At 40.9% G+C, this 17462-nt stretch overlaps 1 protein-coding gene across 8 annotated transcripts in view; it reads right to left on the reverse strand.

The window, feature by feature from the left end:
- The window catches only part of pde4ca (phosphodiesterase 4C, cAMP-specific a), a 55554-nt gene that overhangs the window by 3350 nt on the left and 34742 nt on the right, over window positions 1-17462 (reverse strand). For 5 of the 8 annotated variants that reach the window (XM_034196008.1, XM_034196016.1, XM_034196014.1 and 2 more), the window contains 14 exons: window positions 8582-8773; window positions 7422-7466; window positions 6748-6784; window positions 6006-6079; window positions 5850-5902; window positions 5220-5332; window positions 2216-2309; window positions 1904-2076; window positions 1719-1817; window positions 1432-1596; window positions 1211-1310; window positions 910-1064; window positions 692-814; window positions 138-320 (listed from right to left, as the gene is read on the reverse strand). In XM_034196008.1, the coding sequence (XP_034051899.1) occupies window positions 138-320; window positions 692-814; window positions 910-1064; window positions 1211-1310; window positions 1432-1596; window positions 1719-1817; window positions 1904-2076; window positions 2216-2309; window positions 5220-5332; window positions 5850-5902; window positions 6006-6079; window positions 6748-6784; window positions 7422-7466; window positions 8582-8773 (1606 nt within the window). Of the gene's footprint in view, window positions 1-137; window positions 321-691; window positions 815-909; window positions 1065-1210; window positions 1311-1431; window positions 1597-1718; window positions 1818-1903; window positions 2077-2215; window positions 2310-2904; window positions 3072-5219; window positions 5333-5849; window positions 5903-6005; window positions 6080-6747; window positions 6785-7421; window positions 7467-8581; window positions 8774-17462 lie in introns of those variants that run through there. The other 3 variants (XM_034196011.1, XM_034196010.1, XM_034196015.1) reach the window with 2 other exon arrangements.

A 17462-nucleotide genomic window follows, 5' to 3' on the forward strand; every position in this document is an offset into this window, starting at 1 on the left:
TACCCTTGTTAGTCCCACAGAGGGGACATTTATATTCTGCATTTGACCCATCCTAGTGCTTAGGAGCCGTATTGCACATTTTATTCAACACTTAGAGTAGATTTCATGAGTTAAATATTTCAGCTCTAATATTGTACCTGGTTCTTCTCTATGGAGGCGTTGTGTTTGTCACACATGGGGCTGACCTCCATGCCCTTGTCTCTCTCCCTGTCCCCCTGGGTGAAAAACTCCACCATAATGCGATCTGTCCACTGTCGGTACAGCTCCAGAGGCTTGGTGGGGTTGCTCAGGTCTGCACAGTGCACCATGTTCTGAAGGACCTACGGTGAAATAAAAAAGAAAATCTGCCTATTCAGATATACAGCACACATGTTTCTGTTTGGTTTTGTTTTGGTTTCCATCAAGCCCTGAGATTGAACATTTTACGGCTAGTTGTGACTTAGTGAGTAGTTCTGTGTTAAGTAGGAAGTGCACAGTCTGTTTTTTAGCTTTCCTGCTGGGAACATGGTGGATGAGACCGGATTAAACTGAACTAAAACAGTAAAGTTGGAGGCTGTAAAAAACAAATCAATTAGCTGAAAGAAGCTACAATGCTCTGTAGTGCTAAGGTAAACTACAAAATACAGTATTTCATATCTAATGTGAACATATTGAGGCTCTTAAAATTAATAATAGGAAAATAATGTTGTACCTGTATGCGGTCTGAGTAGTTATCCAGCAGTAGCACTCCTAGACTGGTGACTTTCTTGGTCTCCACCATAGTTTTCAGGTCTGCCAGGAGGTTCATGTGTTTAGACATATCTGTAGCCAGCACCTGTAGATAAAGCAACCAGATTTAAAAAGATTGTTTGAATAAACAAAGTGTAATCCCTGAAGTGAGAAAGATCAGAACTATGTCGCTAATCTTACCATATCAATGACCATTTTGCGCAGCGACTGCCTCTGCTTTTTGCTCAGGTTCTGAAAGATGTCACAGTTATCTTCCTGCAGAAGCTTGAAGCCAACAGCAAGGTGGTGATTTTCCAGCACCGAGGAGTCATTGTACATCAGGGCCAGCTCAGAGTCTGAATGCAAAAACAAAACGTTTACAGACAGCACAGTAAAACACCAAAATGGGAAACACAAATCTACACAGACACGTGTATACAGACACCTTACACTCAGCACTCACACACTTTCAAATAACAGCTGTGGAGTTATTCAAACTCACTGGTGTTGATGAGAAACTGATTGGAAACTCCAGGGTGATCCACATCATGGATGCCGCTTGCAAACAGAGCGGCGAGGATCTCCAGATCAGTAAACACAGCCTTGGATGAGACAAGAAGGAAAATACTGTCAACATGTGTGCATGTATTTGTGTCCTATCGTTTTGGGTTAATGATAATGGAAGTACGAATCTGCCCCCCTTGGTGAAATTACAAACCCTACCTCCAGAGCAGGCGTGGACAGTAGGACGTGCGTGGACTGGACCACGTCTGCAGCATGGATGTTGTTGTGGTAGGCCGTGTCGGCATGGTAATGATCCTCCAAAGTCATCATGAAGGTAATGAAGGTGTCTGCGGGAATCTTAAAGGACTTCAGCAGGTCACGCTCCTACAGCAGCAGGAGAGAAGGACAGTCAAGCTCAATCATTTACTAAAATGTGAGGTCATTCATTCAAATACTGTCTTGTTCGTCAATTCACCGTAGCAAATGTTGAGAAAGTGAAGAGTTACCTGGAAGACGCTGTACATGGTGACCGTAAGAGGGCGTTTCCCAGAATACTCAGAGACCTTGAAGATGTCGATACCCCATCTGTTTATGTCCTCCAGTTCCTGTTGTCGGACAATAAGCATAGATATACATCATTACAACATACTGTACAATGGAGAGTAAAAGAAAGAGTAATTTGTGACCACACCTTTGCTAGAAGTCCTTCCTGGCTGGAGTTGACCCCAAAGCGAGGGATGGTGGAGGGGGCGAGGCTGGGGCTGTGGGTGGCCTTTTTCACACCGCTGATCTGAGACATGGGCCGTTTCTTCTTGTCCTTCTCCTTGACCGGCGGAGACATGATGTCCATGTCATGTTGCTTCTCTGTCAGATAAAGACAGACACAATGTTAACACAGCAGTCTCTTATTTATTACATTTCAAACGCTAACCATATCACACATTTATCTGATACTTATGTTTATGTGCAGCAAGTGCATTGACCAGAGTGAAAGGTATCTTACCGAGGAAGGTGCTGGAGATGAACTCAGACACCTGGTTCCCTGAACGGCTGGTTTCTGACAGCTGGGTGAGCTCTCGGTTCAGCATCCTCTTGAACTAAGGACAAACGCACACAAACATTCATTAATCACACACTTTTTGGTCAAAAGTGGACAGATTAGGATAGATAACATCAGCACCATCTGTTTTTTCAGTCAGGAGAAACACTTGTTGAATGCCATCAGGTTTACATCCTGTTCTCTATGTCCAAGGGTTTGGTGTATGTACTGTATAGAGAGATCAAGTAAATTGTGTCATGCCACAAAGCAACTCACAAACTTTTATTCCCCTGAGTTTGAAGGCAGAAGATGTCTAAATGATATAATGCCTAACTTACTGGAACTCATTACCAGAGGTCACTTTGACAACTATAATCATCTATAAATATAACCGCAATAGTTACACCAACAACATGCTTCTTTGAAGCATTCACATGTGTTGTTTTTCTTCTCACGTCACAAAGTGCAAAAGCCAATGAAAACATAAAACACACAAAAAAGCAAGTAGTCTGCTGCACCCAAACATGCAATCTAATTGAAAGTCCCAGATAAAGTTCACTGTCTCATGTCAGCCACCAGTTTTTTACTTTTTCAAAAGAGCAACATGTGAGCAGTGTCCCCTCCCGCCCACTTTCGCCCTCGCTTCCCCTTACCTGAATGAACATCCACGACACAGTGATGAAATAACTCTCTTCTGGCATTTCAGCGCAAAGTCAATCATGGGAGCAAAAATAAAACTGAGTGAAAGAGCTGAGCTTTCTGGTCCTCCTAAGGGAAGGGACTCTTGGTGCTCCTAAACTGATGGACTGAGCAAAATCTAAAGTTAGCAGGCAGTCCACAAGAGGAAGCTTTGATCAGTACGAGCTGAACAGATTGAATAAAAAAAAAACTGTTCAGAGGTCCACGGAAGAAGAAGAAGAAGAAGAAGAAGAAGAGAGTGGAAGCATAGTGGCAGGAATGCTGAGGGATGCGAGGATGCTAGGCAGAGAAGCCTGTGCTCCCCCTGACTCTCCCTCATTCACTCAGTTACTGCCTGCTCCTCTGTGTGTGTAAACAGAGGCAGAACGAGGTACTCTAATCTCCGCCTCCTTCCAAACATGCCTAAGAATAGAGGCCAATCAGACGGCTGCTGCAGCAGAGGCTGGGAGAGACGGAAGGACCTCATTGGTGGGGGGATGCACTCAGTGGGCAGGGCTGAGTGTGACGGAGGCAGAGGTTGTGAGACACACCATGTGCACCAAGTTTGAAGTAGACATGGAGGAGAAGCTCTGATAGGATGGAGTGGGGGATTTCATTCACGGAGCCAAAAATAAAAACAGTTCCCGAATCGACCTTATGAATATGATTGTAAACAAAGTATTTTGGCACAAAGATAAGCTCCAAACAGGCTGCCTAAGCATCATTGAAATGATATGTTAATGAGTGGAAATAAACTAAAGCTGCACAAAAAAACCACAAACTTTTAACTTGGTGCAATTACTCTTTATAAAATCGGCAACCCAACTTTACACTTAATTAACTATGTTGTAACATTCTGAATGGACTTAAATGAGTATTGCCTCAACTGAGCTATTTAAACATTTAACATTTGAAAAGTCCATAGAGTTCTCACTCTTTTTAGGAGTCATGTATTAAAGAAAACTGTTTTGTGTCAGAGATGCAGAAGCTGCTCATTGACTGATCTGGAGAAATGGGCTGGTGCGTAACCATGTGGCGCGTGTAATGGTATATGTATCATGTATACAATGGGGAGTGTGTGTGTAAACATGAAGAGCCTGGGCGGTCTAATTGAAGAATTATCAAGCCTGGATGAACGGATGTGGGGGATGCCGTTGCATCTTCAGCTCCCCCTGCCTCAGTTGATTTGTCTGCAGATGTGTGGGGGGAGGAGTGTGTCTAGTCACTATTTGCATGCACGAAACCAACCCGCTCATTCACTAAACCAGCCCCTCTCCACTTTGTTGATGGATGGAAGATGCGCTTCATATTTTCATGATGGTTTCTTTCTAAAATACCTCATTCACACCAACGCAACTCCGGTTCAAGCTCCGTGCTAGAGCTTTTCAGGTTCAGAACCAGTTCTTCGGTTTAGCTCTGGCTCTTTTCACACCGCCCAGAGTCCGACTGGTAATGCGTCGTTGCGTCATCGTTTGCGTCATGACGTAACCGTTTGCGTGCCTGCTTCATAAAGCCAAACCGCGTGGATGAAATCAGTTGCATTCATTTCTTATGGCTCTATCTGCAGCTTTTCCGGAGTCATTTCTGTGGTTTAGTTATATTCTTATAAAAAGTGTACTCGTGTCAATAAAGGTTTTTTAAAACACAACTGCTTCCTAGGTCGGTCTTATTTCTTAAGGTGGACTGAACCATGAGTGTGGAGTAACGTTGTATCTTTCATTTAAATGAACTGTAACCTTCACCCAGGTATGTAACAGCTGTTCTCAAATGAACACGTGAAGTAAAGTTTAATATTTATAGTTTTATAGATTTATAATGAGTTATAATGAGAGGTGATCAACGTGAATGCTCAGGTTCCACCTTAACACGCAGACACGTTGCTTCACCATGAGCAGAAACCTTTATACAGTATATGGCAGAAACACTGAAACTCTTGTTAAGTTTCTCCATCGTTGTGTACAAACTGGATACAACGCAGGCTTTTTGTTGTTGTTCAGGAGTTGATCTGTCTCTGCCATGGTCTCTGCCCCTGCCCCCGCCTCGACGTAAGCGTGACGTATGTGGTGCTTTTGCTCTGGCCGGACAATTTTTTGGTGCTTGAAACGAACCGGATTCCGGAGCTAAGAGGCTGCTCCGCTGCGGTGTGAAGAGGAAAACCCGGTGCTTTTCAAGCTCCAGCTCCGAACCGGCCCTGAAACACCGTTGGTGTGAATGAGGCAAAAGTGAGCTTTCTGATTTGTTTCAGGATCGCTGAGGGCTCACTGTGTGTTTGCGCATTTTGTTGAAGTACCTTATTGGAAGCCATCTCGCTGACAGAGTGTCGAGTTTTCAGTGTCTCCAGTTGCTCCAGACACCAGTCCAGCTCATCCAGAGTCTCTATGGCCAGCTGCTGGTGCGGCTCCTCTGTACAGGACAAACACAGCAAGGAATTATGGGAAAGTTACAACTAGTCACATTTTCATTAAATTCCCAAAAAGTAGTTTAACTGTTTAACTTTCTGTTATTGTTGATTGAGAAATCTAAATAAATGTTTATGTAGTTGTGGAAGGCAACTATAATGTATACATTTACTAAGTACACATTTTAGTTATTTTATTTAAGTATTAATTGAATTCTACTTTGTCCATGTGTTTCATCACATTTCTAGTTACCTCTTTTATGTACAAAAGTAAAACGAATCCTCCAACAATAATGATAATAATAATAATATTTGTGCACACAAACAGGGGCCACCAGTGTAGTGAATACCTTCACTTTTTGAACTTGTACTTAAGTGACATTTATCTCTGTGATGTGTCACCAGTAACCCAAATTGTAGCATGCTAATGCCCTTCTCTCAGTTTTTCTTAGGCTTTCCAGGCTCAGTGTGGATCATGGGATATTGATAAGTAAACAGCCCATTTCTGACATCAGTACCGACCTGCGAGGCTGGTCTTGCACATGGATGGTGGATTGTTGCCTGAGGATCGTGTCCTGCAGACAGAAACCATCCAAAGTGAGCAAGCAAAATTCATAATGTAACTACAGCATGATTATATTTATACTTGTGTGACAGTCAAAAAAAAGTAAGACCTACTTGCTGGCTGTGCGATCTTGCTGGCCGGTTATGACGGCAAAGTTACCTCGGACAGTCCTCAGGCTGGCGAGAACCTAAAAGATAGGAAGAATAGATTGGATGCACAAGGTCATCATCATCCTCATCCTCATCATCATCATAATGTGACGCACAATACATTTCTGATGAAACCACACATGCCACTTAATCCATAGCCTTAAATACTTGCACATGCCTTCACTTAATTCATCTTGAACTAGAACGAGCCTTGGCAATCAGATAATGCTTTCATGCTCGAAGCTAAAGTGCTGCACAAAAGCTCCCCGTTTTCATTTCTGATGTTTTGATGTCATGTCTGTCACTCCATCTGGAGCCAAACACTGACTCAGCCAGAGTATCCGGTATCCAGGCCTGACCCATGTAGCAGCCCTTATCAGCCAACATGCGTATTTAAACAGCATGATCAAGCAGTATTGGATTCACTGCTTATTAAAAGTTTAAAGTGAGCATAAGTGTGACGCACATCCCACGCAAGAGCCATGCAATGCTAGCGGGATGCCTGATCCTGTCCCGGGGCCAACAAAAGGCTGAGGGGCTGTTCCTCTGAGGCAGAGAAGCCCGGTCTCGATACCATCTGGACTTTATTTTAGACCTGCTGTCTTTAGCTAACAAGTGAACGGGATTGTCTTTACATTTGACCATCTGGCAATATTTCTAATTGGCATATGATGAAAAAAAAGCCCTGATAGGTTGGATGACTCACCTGTGCAAATGGTGTGACAATCATGTCTTCTGTATGTCTGCAATTCAGAACAGAATACACAGGAGGAAAAGGCATGAAACACTGACTAGAGGAACTGTCTTTAAGCTCCTGAATTATGATAATTCGTCTGTGTTAGATAGCAAGGCTTGATAACGTTGTAAAGAGGATTTCAATAGAAACCAAACTACACCTGGTACCACTTCCATATGAAGCAACCAGGGAGCCAGAGAATTCAAATGTACTTACTCGGATATGCTCATTCATCACTCTTTTTTGTCATCATTTTGTTAAAATGTAATAATAATAATAAATTCGATTTGTAAAGCACCTTTCATGTCAAATGTAGCTAAAATGTCATGCACTGTGTATGGTTAGGATGGTGAGGAAACAGTTTAAGGAGGGAGGAAAGGTGGGTGATATCAATTGGAACTGGTAAATATTCACAAGCAAATAAAAAACAGACTTGGTTGTCTCTGATTAAGCGCCACATGCAAAAAATAACAAAAGAGAACTGGGTGTTTTTGGGGGGGGGGGGTTTAACTGGGATCATAGGTGAAGTGTTTAATATTTAGTCACGTTTGTCAAGTGGGAGGTGGGAAATAAAGCAATCTAGAAGGAATGCAGGAGAGGAGAGTCAGTGTTTTTATCCAATTTTGTTATCGTGTTCTTCTCACCGAGATGACAACCAGTTGACTTCCCAGTGCTTCAAGCTTTCTTCCCTTCAAAAACAGATAGGCGAGAGTCGATGAGGAGACCTGCGACTGCTACTTACAGACTTAAAGGTGTTCAGACATTATGACCTTTGTAGGGGACTGGTTTTAGAAATACATTGTAAACACAAAAGGGGAAAAGTAACAACAACATGTTGTATTTTGCCCATTTCTTTCTTGCATTTGAGATGGAAAAATAGTTGGAAGAACTAATGTTGGGCGGTAGATCGGTGGATTTAATACACACACCTAAAAAACAGCCTGTTTGAAAACTGCCCTAGTGAATCTGAAAGACTGAAACACGAAATTGAAGTTCACTTAAGGTAGACCCCATTTACCAGAGCATGCCACCTAGGCAGTACAACGCATTGGCCTTGGGGTTTCTCTATGAAGCCAAAGAAAAAGGGCATATTAAAGGGTATGTTTTCAGTTATTTTTCAACATCACAATACATGCAGACAGTTATTTGTTTACCAGATTATCAGATTGAATCCATGCAATTTTGTTTAATTTAGAAAGGTGTTAATTGTAAAGCGCTAACCTAACTCTTGTTACTAGTGTCTTAAAGCTTAACGTCCTCCTGAGCTGCCTAAACGGAGGGGCCTGGATAATTGGACTGTGCCATTATCCAGAAGAACAGGAAACCAGAAGGGTATTCACAAAAGCCACTCGGCCAAAGCTGCCCCTTTTTTGGTGGAGAAATGTCATCTTTCTCTGCAATCAACTATTGACTAGCCTGCAATTTAGAGAGGAGGTCAGTGTCTCTTTGACAGAGGAGCACTCAACATGTTTGAAGATCTGTGTTTATTTAGTTATGCTTAGGTTCTAAAGCATTTCTTCTTAAATGATATATAATTAACCTTACAGTATGGTTGACTTTTGTTGATTTTGTAACTCAAAGCAGCACAGTCTTCATTTTGTGTATTGAATTGGACAGTAGGAACGAGAACTTTTGAGACACGGTTGTAGGGGGTGGAAATAAAGGCTATAATCTTGAACAAATCAAGAAAAATACATTTTGCTTACAAAGAAAATAAGTATAAATGATTGTGTATTGTGTAGTACCATTGACGAAGCAGTGCCAGATCAACAGTAGACTTTTGGAACGACTAATATAGACTTACAGGTCACTGGCAGTGGAGGAGTTTCTGGAAGGACCTTTGGGTGAAAGGTCAAAGTCAGAGTCGGAGCGGTAGAGGAAAGATTCCCGTCGCTGGCTGTGAGGAAAGTTGGCCTGTAGGACCAGACCGGAGCTGGGGCTGGCCTGGGGGTCCAGAGGGCTGCGCCCCACAGACAATCCATTCTCCACATCAAAACTAAAACAACAAGAGAGAGGGACAGAATGTATTCAGGTTAGATAACTCAATACACGGTTCATGGGTAAACATGCAGATTCATTCCACAGCATGAAAAGGAAAGGAAAGAAGAAGAATCCATGCATCCGTCCTGACACCCACTTCTCGAATAAGGTGTTGGCATTGTAAAACCAATAGCGAGTGAATGTTTTCTCATTACATGTTAATCCTACAACTGATTTAAACACATCATTATAAGACAGAATGTGTGCAGAAGGAAGCTAATGTCCTGTATTAACCTGCTTCTGGACATTCCTGTAACACATACAGTTTTGTGTTTTGTTTGTATCACGTAGGAACAACTGGAGTACTGATATAACAATTGAATAAACTAGTTTCAGTGAGAGTAGCAGCCAATGTGGATGTAATAGTGAGACAAATACATAAATCAATAAGGACTGATCCAGAGACCACAGGTTTCATTATGCTATTAAAATATTACACTTGTGACCACAGACTGTGTAGTCGACTCCAGATAAGAGAGTCTGATTCAGCTCCAGTAAAGATGAAAGGGAGAAACATAATATGCAATTCTCCAAATCTAAAAATATAACACGCTTTCATCACTCTGTAACACCATACAGCTATTTTGATCTTTTTCACAGGAAATAGTGTATTTTAGAAAGGAAGTGTGACTGACTAGTAATGCACAACATAAGATGTGAAAATGACAAATTTAGGAGGGTTGCACAATGGATGTGACAGTGTGAAATATGTGGGATTGCAGTTATCACACTGATATATCCGACAGAGTAGACTATAATCAGCACTGCATTTAAATGTGTCTGAAGGAAACACAATTAGACAGGAACCACAACAAGGGGTGTTGAGAGCAAAATAAAGAATAGTTTCTCATTCTGATGTCTACAAACGATAATAATCTTGCAATTCTTGAGCCAACCATTATAACTGACCAACAAAGCCATTCACATCAAGTCGATGACATCAAAAATGGGAGCAAAAATATCTCCATTTGATACTTTCGGGGTTTTTTCCGCAAATCATGAAAGACAGTTCAGTTATAGAAGGTTGGCCTGAAAAAAGCCAACATCATATGCACTTCATTAGAGGTGTGAAGCATGCATGCTAATGAACATTCAGAAGAGGCCTGCAAGGGCTAAAGGAACATCTGGTATAACATTTGCATCAGAGTATTGACGTGGGTTCATGTGAGTCTAGAAATAGCTCTGCGTTCAGGTGGAGGAGAAGTTTCTCTTGATAAAACATGACATGAGGGAAAAACACAAAATAAAGTCACGGCAAGGCGTCTTTTCCCAGTCTGGGCACGTTCTTGCTATAATCCACATCTCTATTTTCTCACAGCCCCTGTGCAGATATGCAAACCCAGAGAGACTTCGTCAACCTGCAGCTCCCTTTGGCAACACGTCTCCTTTTCTAAACAGTCTGAGGAACTCCAGAGTAGAAATCTAGGCTTTAGCAAAACAACCATTAGCAGAACGTGAAGGATTTTGGACAGGCAAGACGCTAAGAAACACATTCGATCTTTTCAAAATAAATACAGCAGTGGAAAGGATATTCAAAAATAAAAATCCCTAAAATCCAAGGCAAACAGAAAACTGTAGTTAAGGCTGCAGCAGTATTAGCTGGAGATGTCTGTTGTTGATAGTGTGGGAAATAATGAAACTACACCGAAAAATATCAGCACAGTACCAAATACATCAAAGATTCCTGTACTGCATAACACAGTACTAAATACTCTGTAGCTACTCATCATTTCATTTGACTAACACTGTAAAAGAATATAAATGTTTGTGTTTAGTGGGTACTACGTTCACCATATTGGTGTGGCATGTTCGACATGTGCTAATTAGCACTCAACACTAAGTAAACAACTGATGGGAAAGTCGTTATTCTACAAGCATTGGACAAATTAACATGAAGGGTGATGAGAAGGACCTCCAACATATTACCATTCATCTTATAGACGTAGTGAAGGTCTGCATCACATTTCATCTCAATCTATCCATCCAAGATATTGAATTCAAAACCACAAATGTTAACCTCATGGAGGTTCTAAATGAAAATATCCTGATGCCTTTGTGCCAACCCATCTAATAGTTGATGAGATATTTCAGTTAGCGTTACTTTCACCATTTATACTTAAATGTGATTCCATTGAAAAATCCAGACTTGCAGCTTCAATAGTGGGTGTGCTCTAACATGCAAGCATCCCATTCCTCTTTGCACTCCATCCTCATGAGGACAAGAGACTGTGTTACTGGCTATTACGTCACACTGAACAGAAGCCCCCATCTCTCCATTCATGTGGCAGATTCAGACTCACTGATGGCACTATACATAGCCAAGGAGAGGAGTCAAAGGAAGGGAGGGCAGGCAGCGTGGTGAGGGTAAAACAGGGCAAAGCACGAGACAAGCACATGAGTTCTTTAAGGTCTTAACTGTGCACTGTGTCAGGGTTCATGCCTACAAATGTGTTTCCCCCTGTGGCACAGATGTGAGGACAATCAATCATCTTTACAGAAAAATGTAAGATTCAAGCATGTACCAACTGCACACATATTATGTTTGATTCTGATCTGTAAGAACACATGTCATCTCACTTACTACAAGTACACATGTAGCTATGAGCCCCACCCACTCTTTACTCTTCATTCTGTTCTCTCTATCTGTCTTGTTTGTCCTCTCTAATGATGTTGCACGCTCTGACCAGGGACTTCTTTCTATTTGTATTCCTGCACGACGCTCCCGCCTCTCTGCAGCTAAATTTAGCCTGCTCACACACGGGGAATATACCGATAGAGGCAGCGAAGAAGCCAAAAATAGATTGTCAGGTAGAACACAGAGCCACCCCCTCCCCTTCTCTTTTCCCTCTGCAGCACATTTCTTCCCTCCATTCATGAATATTTATGGAGAAGATTCTATTTGAAGCCGATACCAAGTTAAAATTAGATCACAGATCAAAATATTGCCCCCGTTTTTCCCGCGTTGCTATTTCCCTGCCGTTCTCAGGGAAGTGAGCATAGAGTCATTTCTGGCTCATGACACACACACACACACACACACACACACACACACACACACACACACACACACACACACACACACACACACACACCACACACACACACACACACACACACACACACACACACACACACACACACACACACACACACACACACACACACACACACACACACACACACACACACACACACACACACACACACACACACACACACACACACACACACACACACACACACACACACACACACACACACACACAGAGAGAGAAACTACATAGCAGGGCTTAATATATTTTTTTGGAGCCAATGTTGACGTAGTGAATGTGCTCCGAAACACTTCCATTGTGCACAGTCTCTAAGCATACACTGCATAGTATGCTCAGTAAATATGTCAACTGAGGCATTCTGTGTTTTCAAAGGTTCAAAGGTCAGTTTTAAGGCTAAGCGCGCACGTTGTCCGGACAGGAACTTTGTCCCACACCACGGCTCGACTTCATATATGGCTCTATTGTCTTTCAGTTTTTCACATGCCAGTTGAACTCACTCCTCTCTTCAGTCCTTTCCCCTCTCTCTTTTTAGTCTCAGCCGCAAGTGATAAACATAAAATAACTAAATGGCGTTATTTTTGTTATATTCCCGTTGAGTGGAGCATGTTGTTTAACTTGACCAGATAAGCATGTGTGTGAGTGATGGCTGAAATGTATAGTAGATGCTTTCTGAGGAATGAAATCTTCTAAATGACTCTGAGGACAGAGTCCCTCTACTGGGCTTCGGTGAGATTGCAAGAGCTGGCAATTGTGAATATTCAACTGTAGACTGTGGACATTTACTGTAGAGCGAAAATAATATCATCACTGGTTACTCGGTTGACAAAGACTTCATTAGCAACAGTTTGGATAACTGATTGAGAATTGTTTCCAAAAACAATCAAACACAAAATGCAGAACATTTCCAACAGCCTCTGAAATAGGAAGATGTATTTGTCCGATTTTATAGTAAATGTAATATCTCTGTTTTCGGGGGGGAAACCCCATTTATAACAACATGTCACACTAGGGGGAAAGTATGCAAGATTGCAAATAAAATTGATTCAATCAATTAAACTGTCAAAAAAAAACAGACATGTGCAAAAGTGAATCCACTTACATTAACTCATCTGTTAACTTTTGTGACGTAGTTTTGTAAAACAATTACACATAATGAACTTTGATCAAGATACAAGTTAAAATGACAGTCAATAGATGATAAAAGATGAGACTAAAGAAGGAGACATCCATCATGAAAGATAACAAGCAATCTGAAACACATTCCACTCCTGGGATACTGTATATGTTTAAATAGATCCATCCTGATTTGGCGTCTGCATTCGCACATGGGGCCACACACACACACACACACACACACACACACACACACACACACACACACACACACACACACACACACACACACACACACACCACACACACACACACACACACACACACACACACACACACACACACACACACACACACACACACACACACACACACACACACCACACACACACACACACACACACACACACACACACACACACACACACCACACACACACACACACACACAACACACACACACACACACACACACACACACACACACACACACACACACACACACACACACACACACACACACACACACACACACACCTGATTACTTTCTAAGACCAACATTCCTGGGCACCATAAAGCCCAAACAGACAAAGTGTCGAGTGAGGTGTGTTACAGCGTTATTTAAGTGTTATTTAAGTGGCTGGATGGTAGGAAGTGTGATTGATGGTATACTGTCAGTGGCCCTGTTACTCGACACCTCGCCTGCGTCACCGCCTGTCACGGCAACGTCAATCCCATCTGGGGAGCATTAAAATACAGGAGCTACGGGGCAGAGCAAGCAGGAGAGGGAGAGAGGAGATAGGCCTGTAAACCAGGGCAAGCTGTCATCCGAACCTTCATTCATCACTCCCAGGCCTCAGCCGTGACATCGCCAGAGGTAGAGTTTGTTACACCAGACTCAAAGGACCGGTTCAGCCATTTATTCAAAAGACATTCACTGTAAACGGATGCAATGAATACATGTAACGTATATCTCATTTAGTGACGCTTGAGAGTATTGAAATAATCTCTATAACGTGACAATGAGTGTGTTAAAAACAGTAAATGAAGAGTTGCGAGGGAAAAAAGCAACAAAACTCAAAATGATCTTCCATGCTGTGGTGTTTAAGCTTTATAGTCTAGGCTGTACGTATCTGCACATGACACATAAAACATATTCTGGAGTAAACAAGGATTAGGATTGTTTTAACGAGAAAACCGCAGAGTTCACACCAGCAGCTGAGGGTCCACACCCTGAAGCTCAACACACGGAAAATGAAGTGAACCACGGAGATGGTAAATCTGGCCACATCACAAAGGCAGACCTTAAAAGAAGTCTTGGAGCAATTTCAAATGCACAGTGACATTTTGTATGCATTACCACAAATCACCAGTGTGCGTTTTGAGATAAAAGCTACCGGGGTAGATTAGCAATATGAACTCTGATTATATTCATTTGATTAAACAGCGGCTGTATCTACTGAATATTCCCTAAATAGGTCGCAGCATCAAAAGTAGTAGAAGTTTAGTTCAGGTTTAAATATCCTAATTCTGGGAATTGAAATGAAAAATGGTTTAAAGGCCAAAGACAACTATTCTTGTATTTTTTATGTCTCTTTTATTATCTATGCTTTTTAATGACTGTTTTGAAATGCCATTTTATAATGTGTTTCAACTGCACTATTTCTTATTGCTCTTAATGTCATTTGTGTAAAACACTTTGAATTGCTTTGTGTTGAAAGGTGCTATAGGCCTATAGATAAACTTGCCATTTTTGGAGAAATACACTTATTTGCTTTCTTAATGAGAGTTGGATAAAAAGATCAAGATTGCTCGCATGTCTGTATTATAAATATAACGCTATAGCCAGGAGACCGTTAGCTTAACTTGAAACAAACAAACAGTGAAAAGCTTAATATGCCATCGTCTTTAAGAGTCAGACATTTGTTTAGGTGGCAATAGTAACTTCCTGGAGTCTCTGCCGGTTGCCTGGTAACGGCTTCTGGGAAATAATTAGTTTGGTAAGTAACCCATGTAAAAATATTGCTGTTAACTAGCGTGGTAATTAGTGATTTCCAGTCTTCATGCTAAGCTAAGCTAACCAGTTGATAGCTGCAGTCTATATGGACCGTACAGACATGAGCAAGGTGTTCATTTTCTCATGTTACTTCCTGCAAGAGAGCAATAAGGGAATTTTCCAAAACTGCCCTCCCTGTTTGTGCCGCTGTTAATCACTAATATTATCCCATTGTTACAAAAACACGAGGGAAACGACTACATGCTGCATATATCCTGTAGATGACACTCAAAGAATTCAACAAAGTCAAACTAAAACTCAGTTATTATTTCAGAAAGTCCTTATGAATAGCTACACAAACAATAAACGTTCAGACACTGTATTGTTTCACACCCAATAACAATAGAGCCAGTATGTCAACACCTTGGATAACTGCGATATCTATGAATGCACATTGTTCAGAATCAGGCAGTGAAAAATGGTTTTTGAAAGGCAGGAACACAGAATCACTTCAATTACCTTTTTATAAAACAAGTCAGAGTTTGGAGCTATTCTATATAATGGGACGTTTGTATGGAGCCAGTGATATGAAAAGACCACATTGTTTCTCCTGTTGACTGTTTGATGTAAGAGTTAGTGTGTCAAATATGGTGGAAAACATGTATTTATTCAAATGACAACAAAGACTATGTTACTTCAAATCAGGCTGTATTTGTTTTGTCACAGCGACACACACACACGGAAAAACGTTAGCAGTCAAATAACTGATTTTAAAACCAGCAGTTGCTTTGTAATTTAAATGTGCATGTGTAAGTGTCTCTGTGTGTGTGTGTGTGTGTGTGTGTGTGTGTGTGTGTGTGTGTGTGTGTGTGTGTGTGTGTGTGTGTGTTCACTGTGATTAAATCACAACAGTTTATTTTGCTACAAACTCAGAACAGCTGGAAGTAAGCGAAAGACAGATAAATAAAGACAAAACGAGTCTGTGTCGGTACACTCAGTGTTTTGACTCTCTGATGCCTCAGAGGCCGGCCCTCCTCCTCAGATCTTTTCCTAGGGAAACAACACAATGACGCCTCTACTTTGATACAGTCTAACATTTACAGTATACATGTGTTTGTTGTATTTTCAGTAGTATCATGATCAGAGACGTGTGCAGAAAGCAAAAGGACTGACTGATTTCTCCTGTTATTTGATACAGTTGATAGAAGTATTATATCCAATTTTCCTGAAGAAAACGTTTTTTTTTTTTAAAAGTTGGATAAGCTCTTATCAGCTTATAAAAGATTCTGATCATTTGAATGCAGTCAAATATTGAGAAATGATTGTGTTTGTTGTTCCTTTGCCTATGAAATTAGACTTGGATAACCAATCCTCTGTAAACACACTCCTCAGGTTAAAATAGGGTTATTTGTCTTTCCCTTACTACATGTATTTTTAATTTAAAAGCCTAATTGTAGTATGACATTGTGTAAAGGACTACAGAGTGGCTGTGGTTTATAAACCTGAGGGAGTTAGATAGCAGAAGAGATTTAAAGTGAGTCATAAGAGCGTCGGCTACCTACGTTCACACACCATGGACTGTTATCCTCCAGGATCGTATAGCGCAGCAAAGAAAACAGTGAGGTGAGAGGAGAAGAATCGGAGGGAAATGAATAAAAGTGGTTGGTTTAAAGAGAGCGGAAATGAGGAGGGAGAAAAGGTTAATAACTTGTTCTATAAAAGTGTTGTAACATGATCAGCGTGAGGTGTGAATGGTAAAGGTCCCTGAGGTGAGGTGTGACCACAGAGAAACATCAGACATCATGTGGAAAGAGAAATAAATGTGTGATGATTATAATAATAAAACATACTGAACCATTTTACGCACCCAATATGTGGCTTTGTAATGACAACATGAATCCACTAGGAAGCAGTTTTAATTCAGACAAGATTTAAATGGTTCTTTGTTTTAAAAGTAATTTAGGATAGTGCAACAATTAGCGTTTAATGTAAGCATTGCCACTGGTCAAAGTATGAGAGCAACCACACCTGGTACAGCATATGGGCAAAACTATTGTATGAATAAGACTAACTGTAAGAGTTTATGAGTCATGTGTTGTGAGCCGAATAGCTATGGGGGAACACTACAGTTAAGCTGATAGATCATAATTCTTGGCCCACCATTTTTTTTTCTAAATCTGTATTTAGTTGTCTTCTAAATATCTTCTTCCTTTATTTTTCATGTATTTACATAAAAGTATTTTTGTGTTCTTTTTCCACTCTAATTTTTCTTTATCCATTTACCATATTTTACATTATACATTTAAATGTCATTATAACTGTCTCCTTTTTTGGTTCATTTTGAATGTCATGTTGTAAAAATGTACTCAAATAAATTACCATTTATAAAATAAACCTTTTTTTCCTTGAAGAGACAGGCTTAATGTCTTTAAATGTGGATTAATATGTACCAATGTCAACATTTCTAGAATTGTGGGTCTTGGT

The sequence above is a fragment of the Gymnodraco acuticeps genome, unplaced genomic scaffold (assembly GCF_902827175.1).
Source record: "Gymnodraco acuticeps unplaced genomic scaffold, fGymAcu1.1, whole genome shotgun sequence".
Classification (NCBI taxonomy): Eukaryota; Metazoa; Chordata; class Actinopteri; order Perciformes; family Bathydraconidae; genus Gymnodraco; species Gymnodraco acuticeps.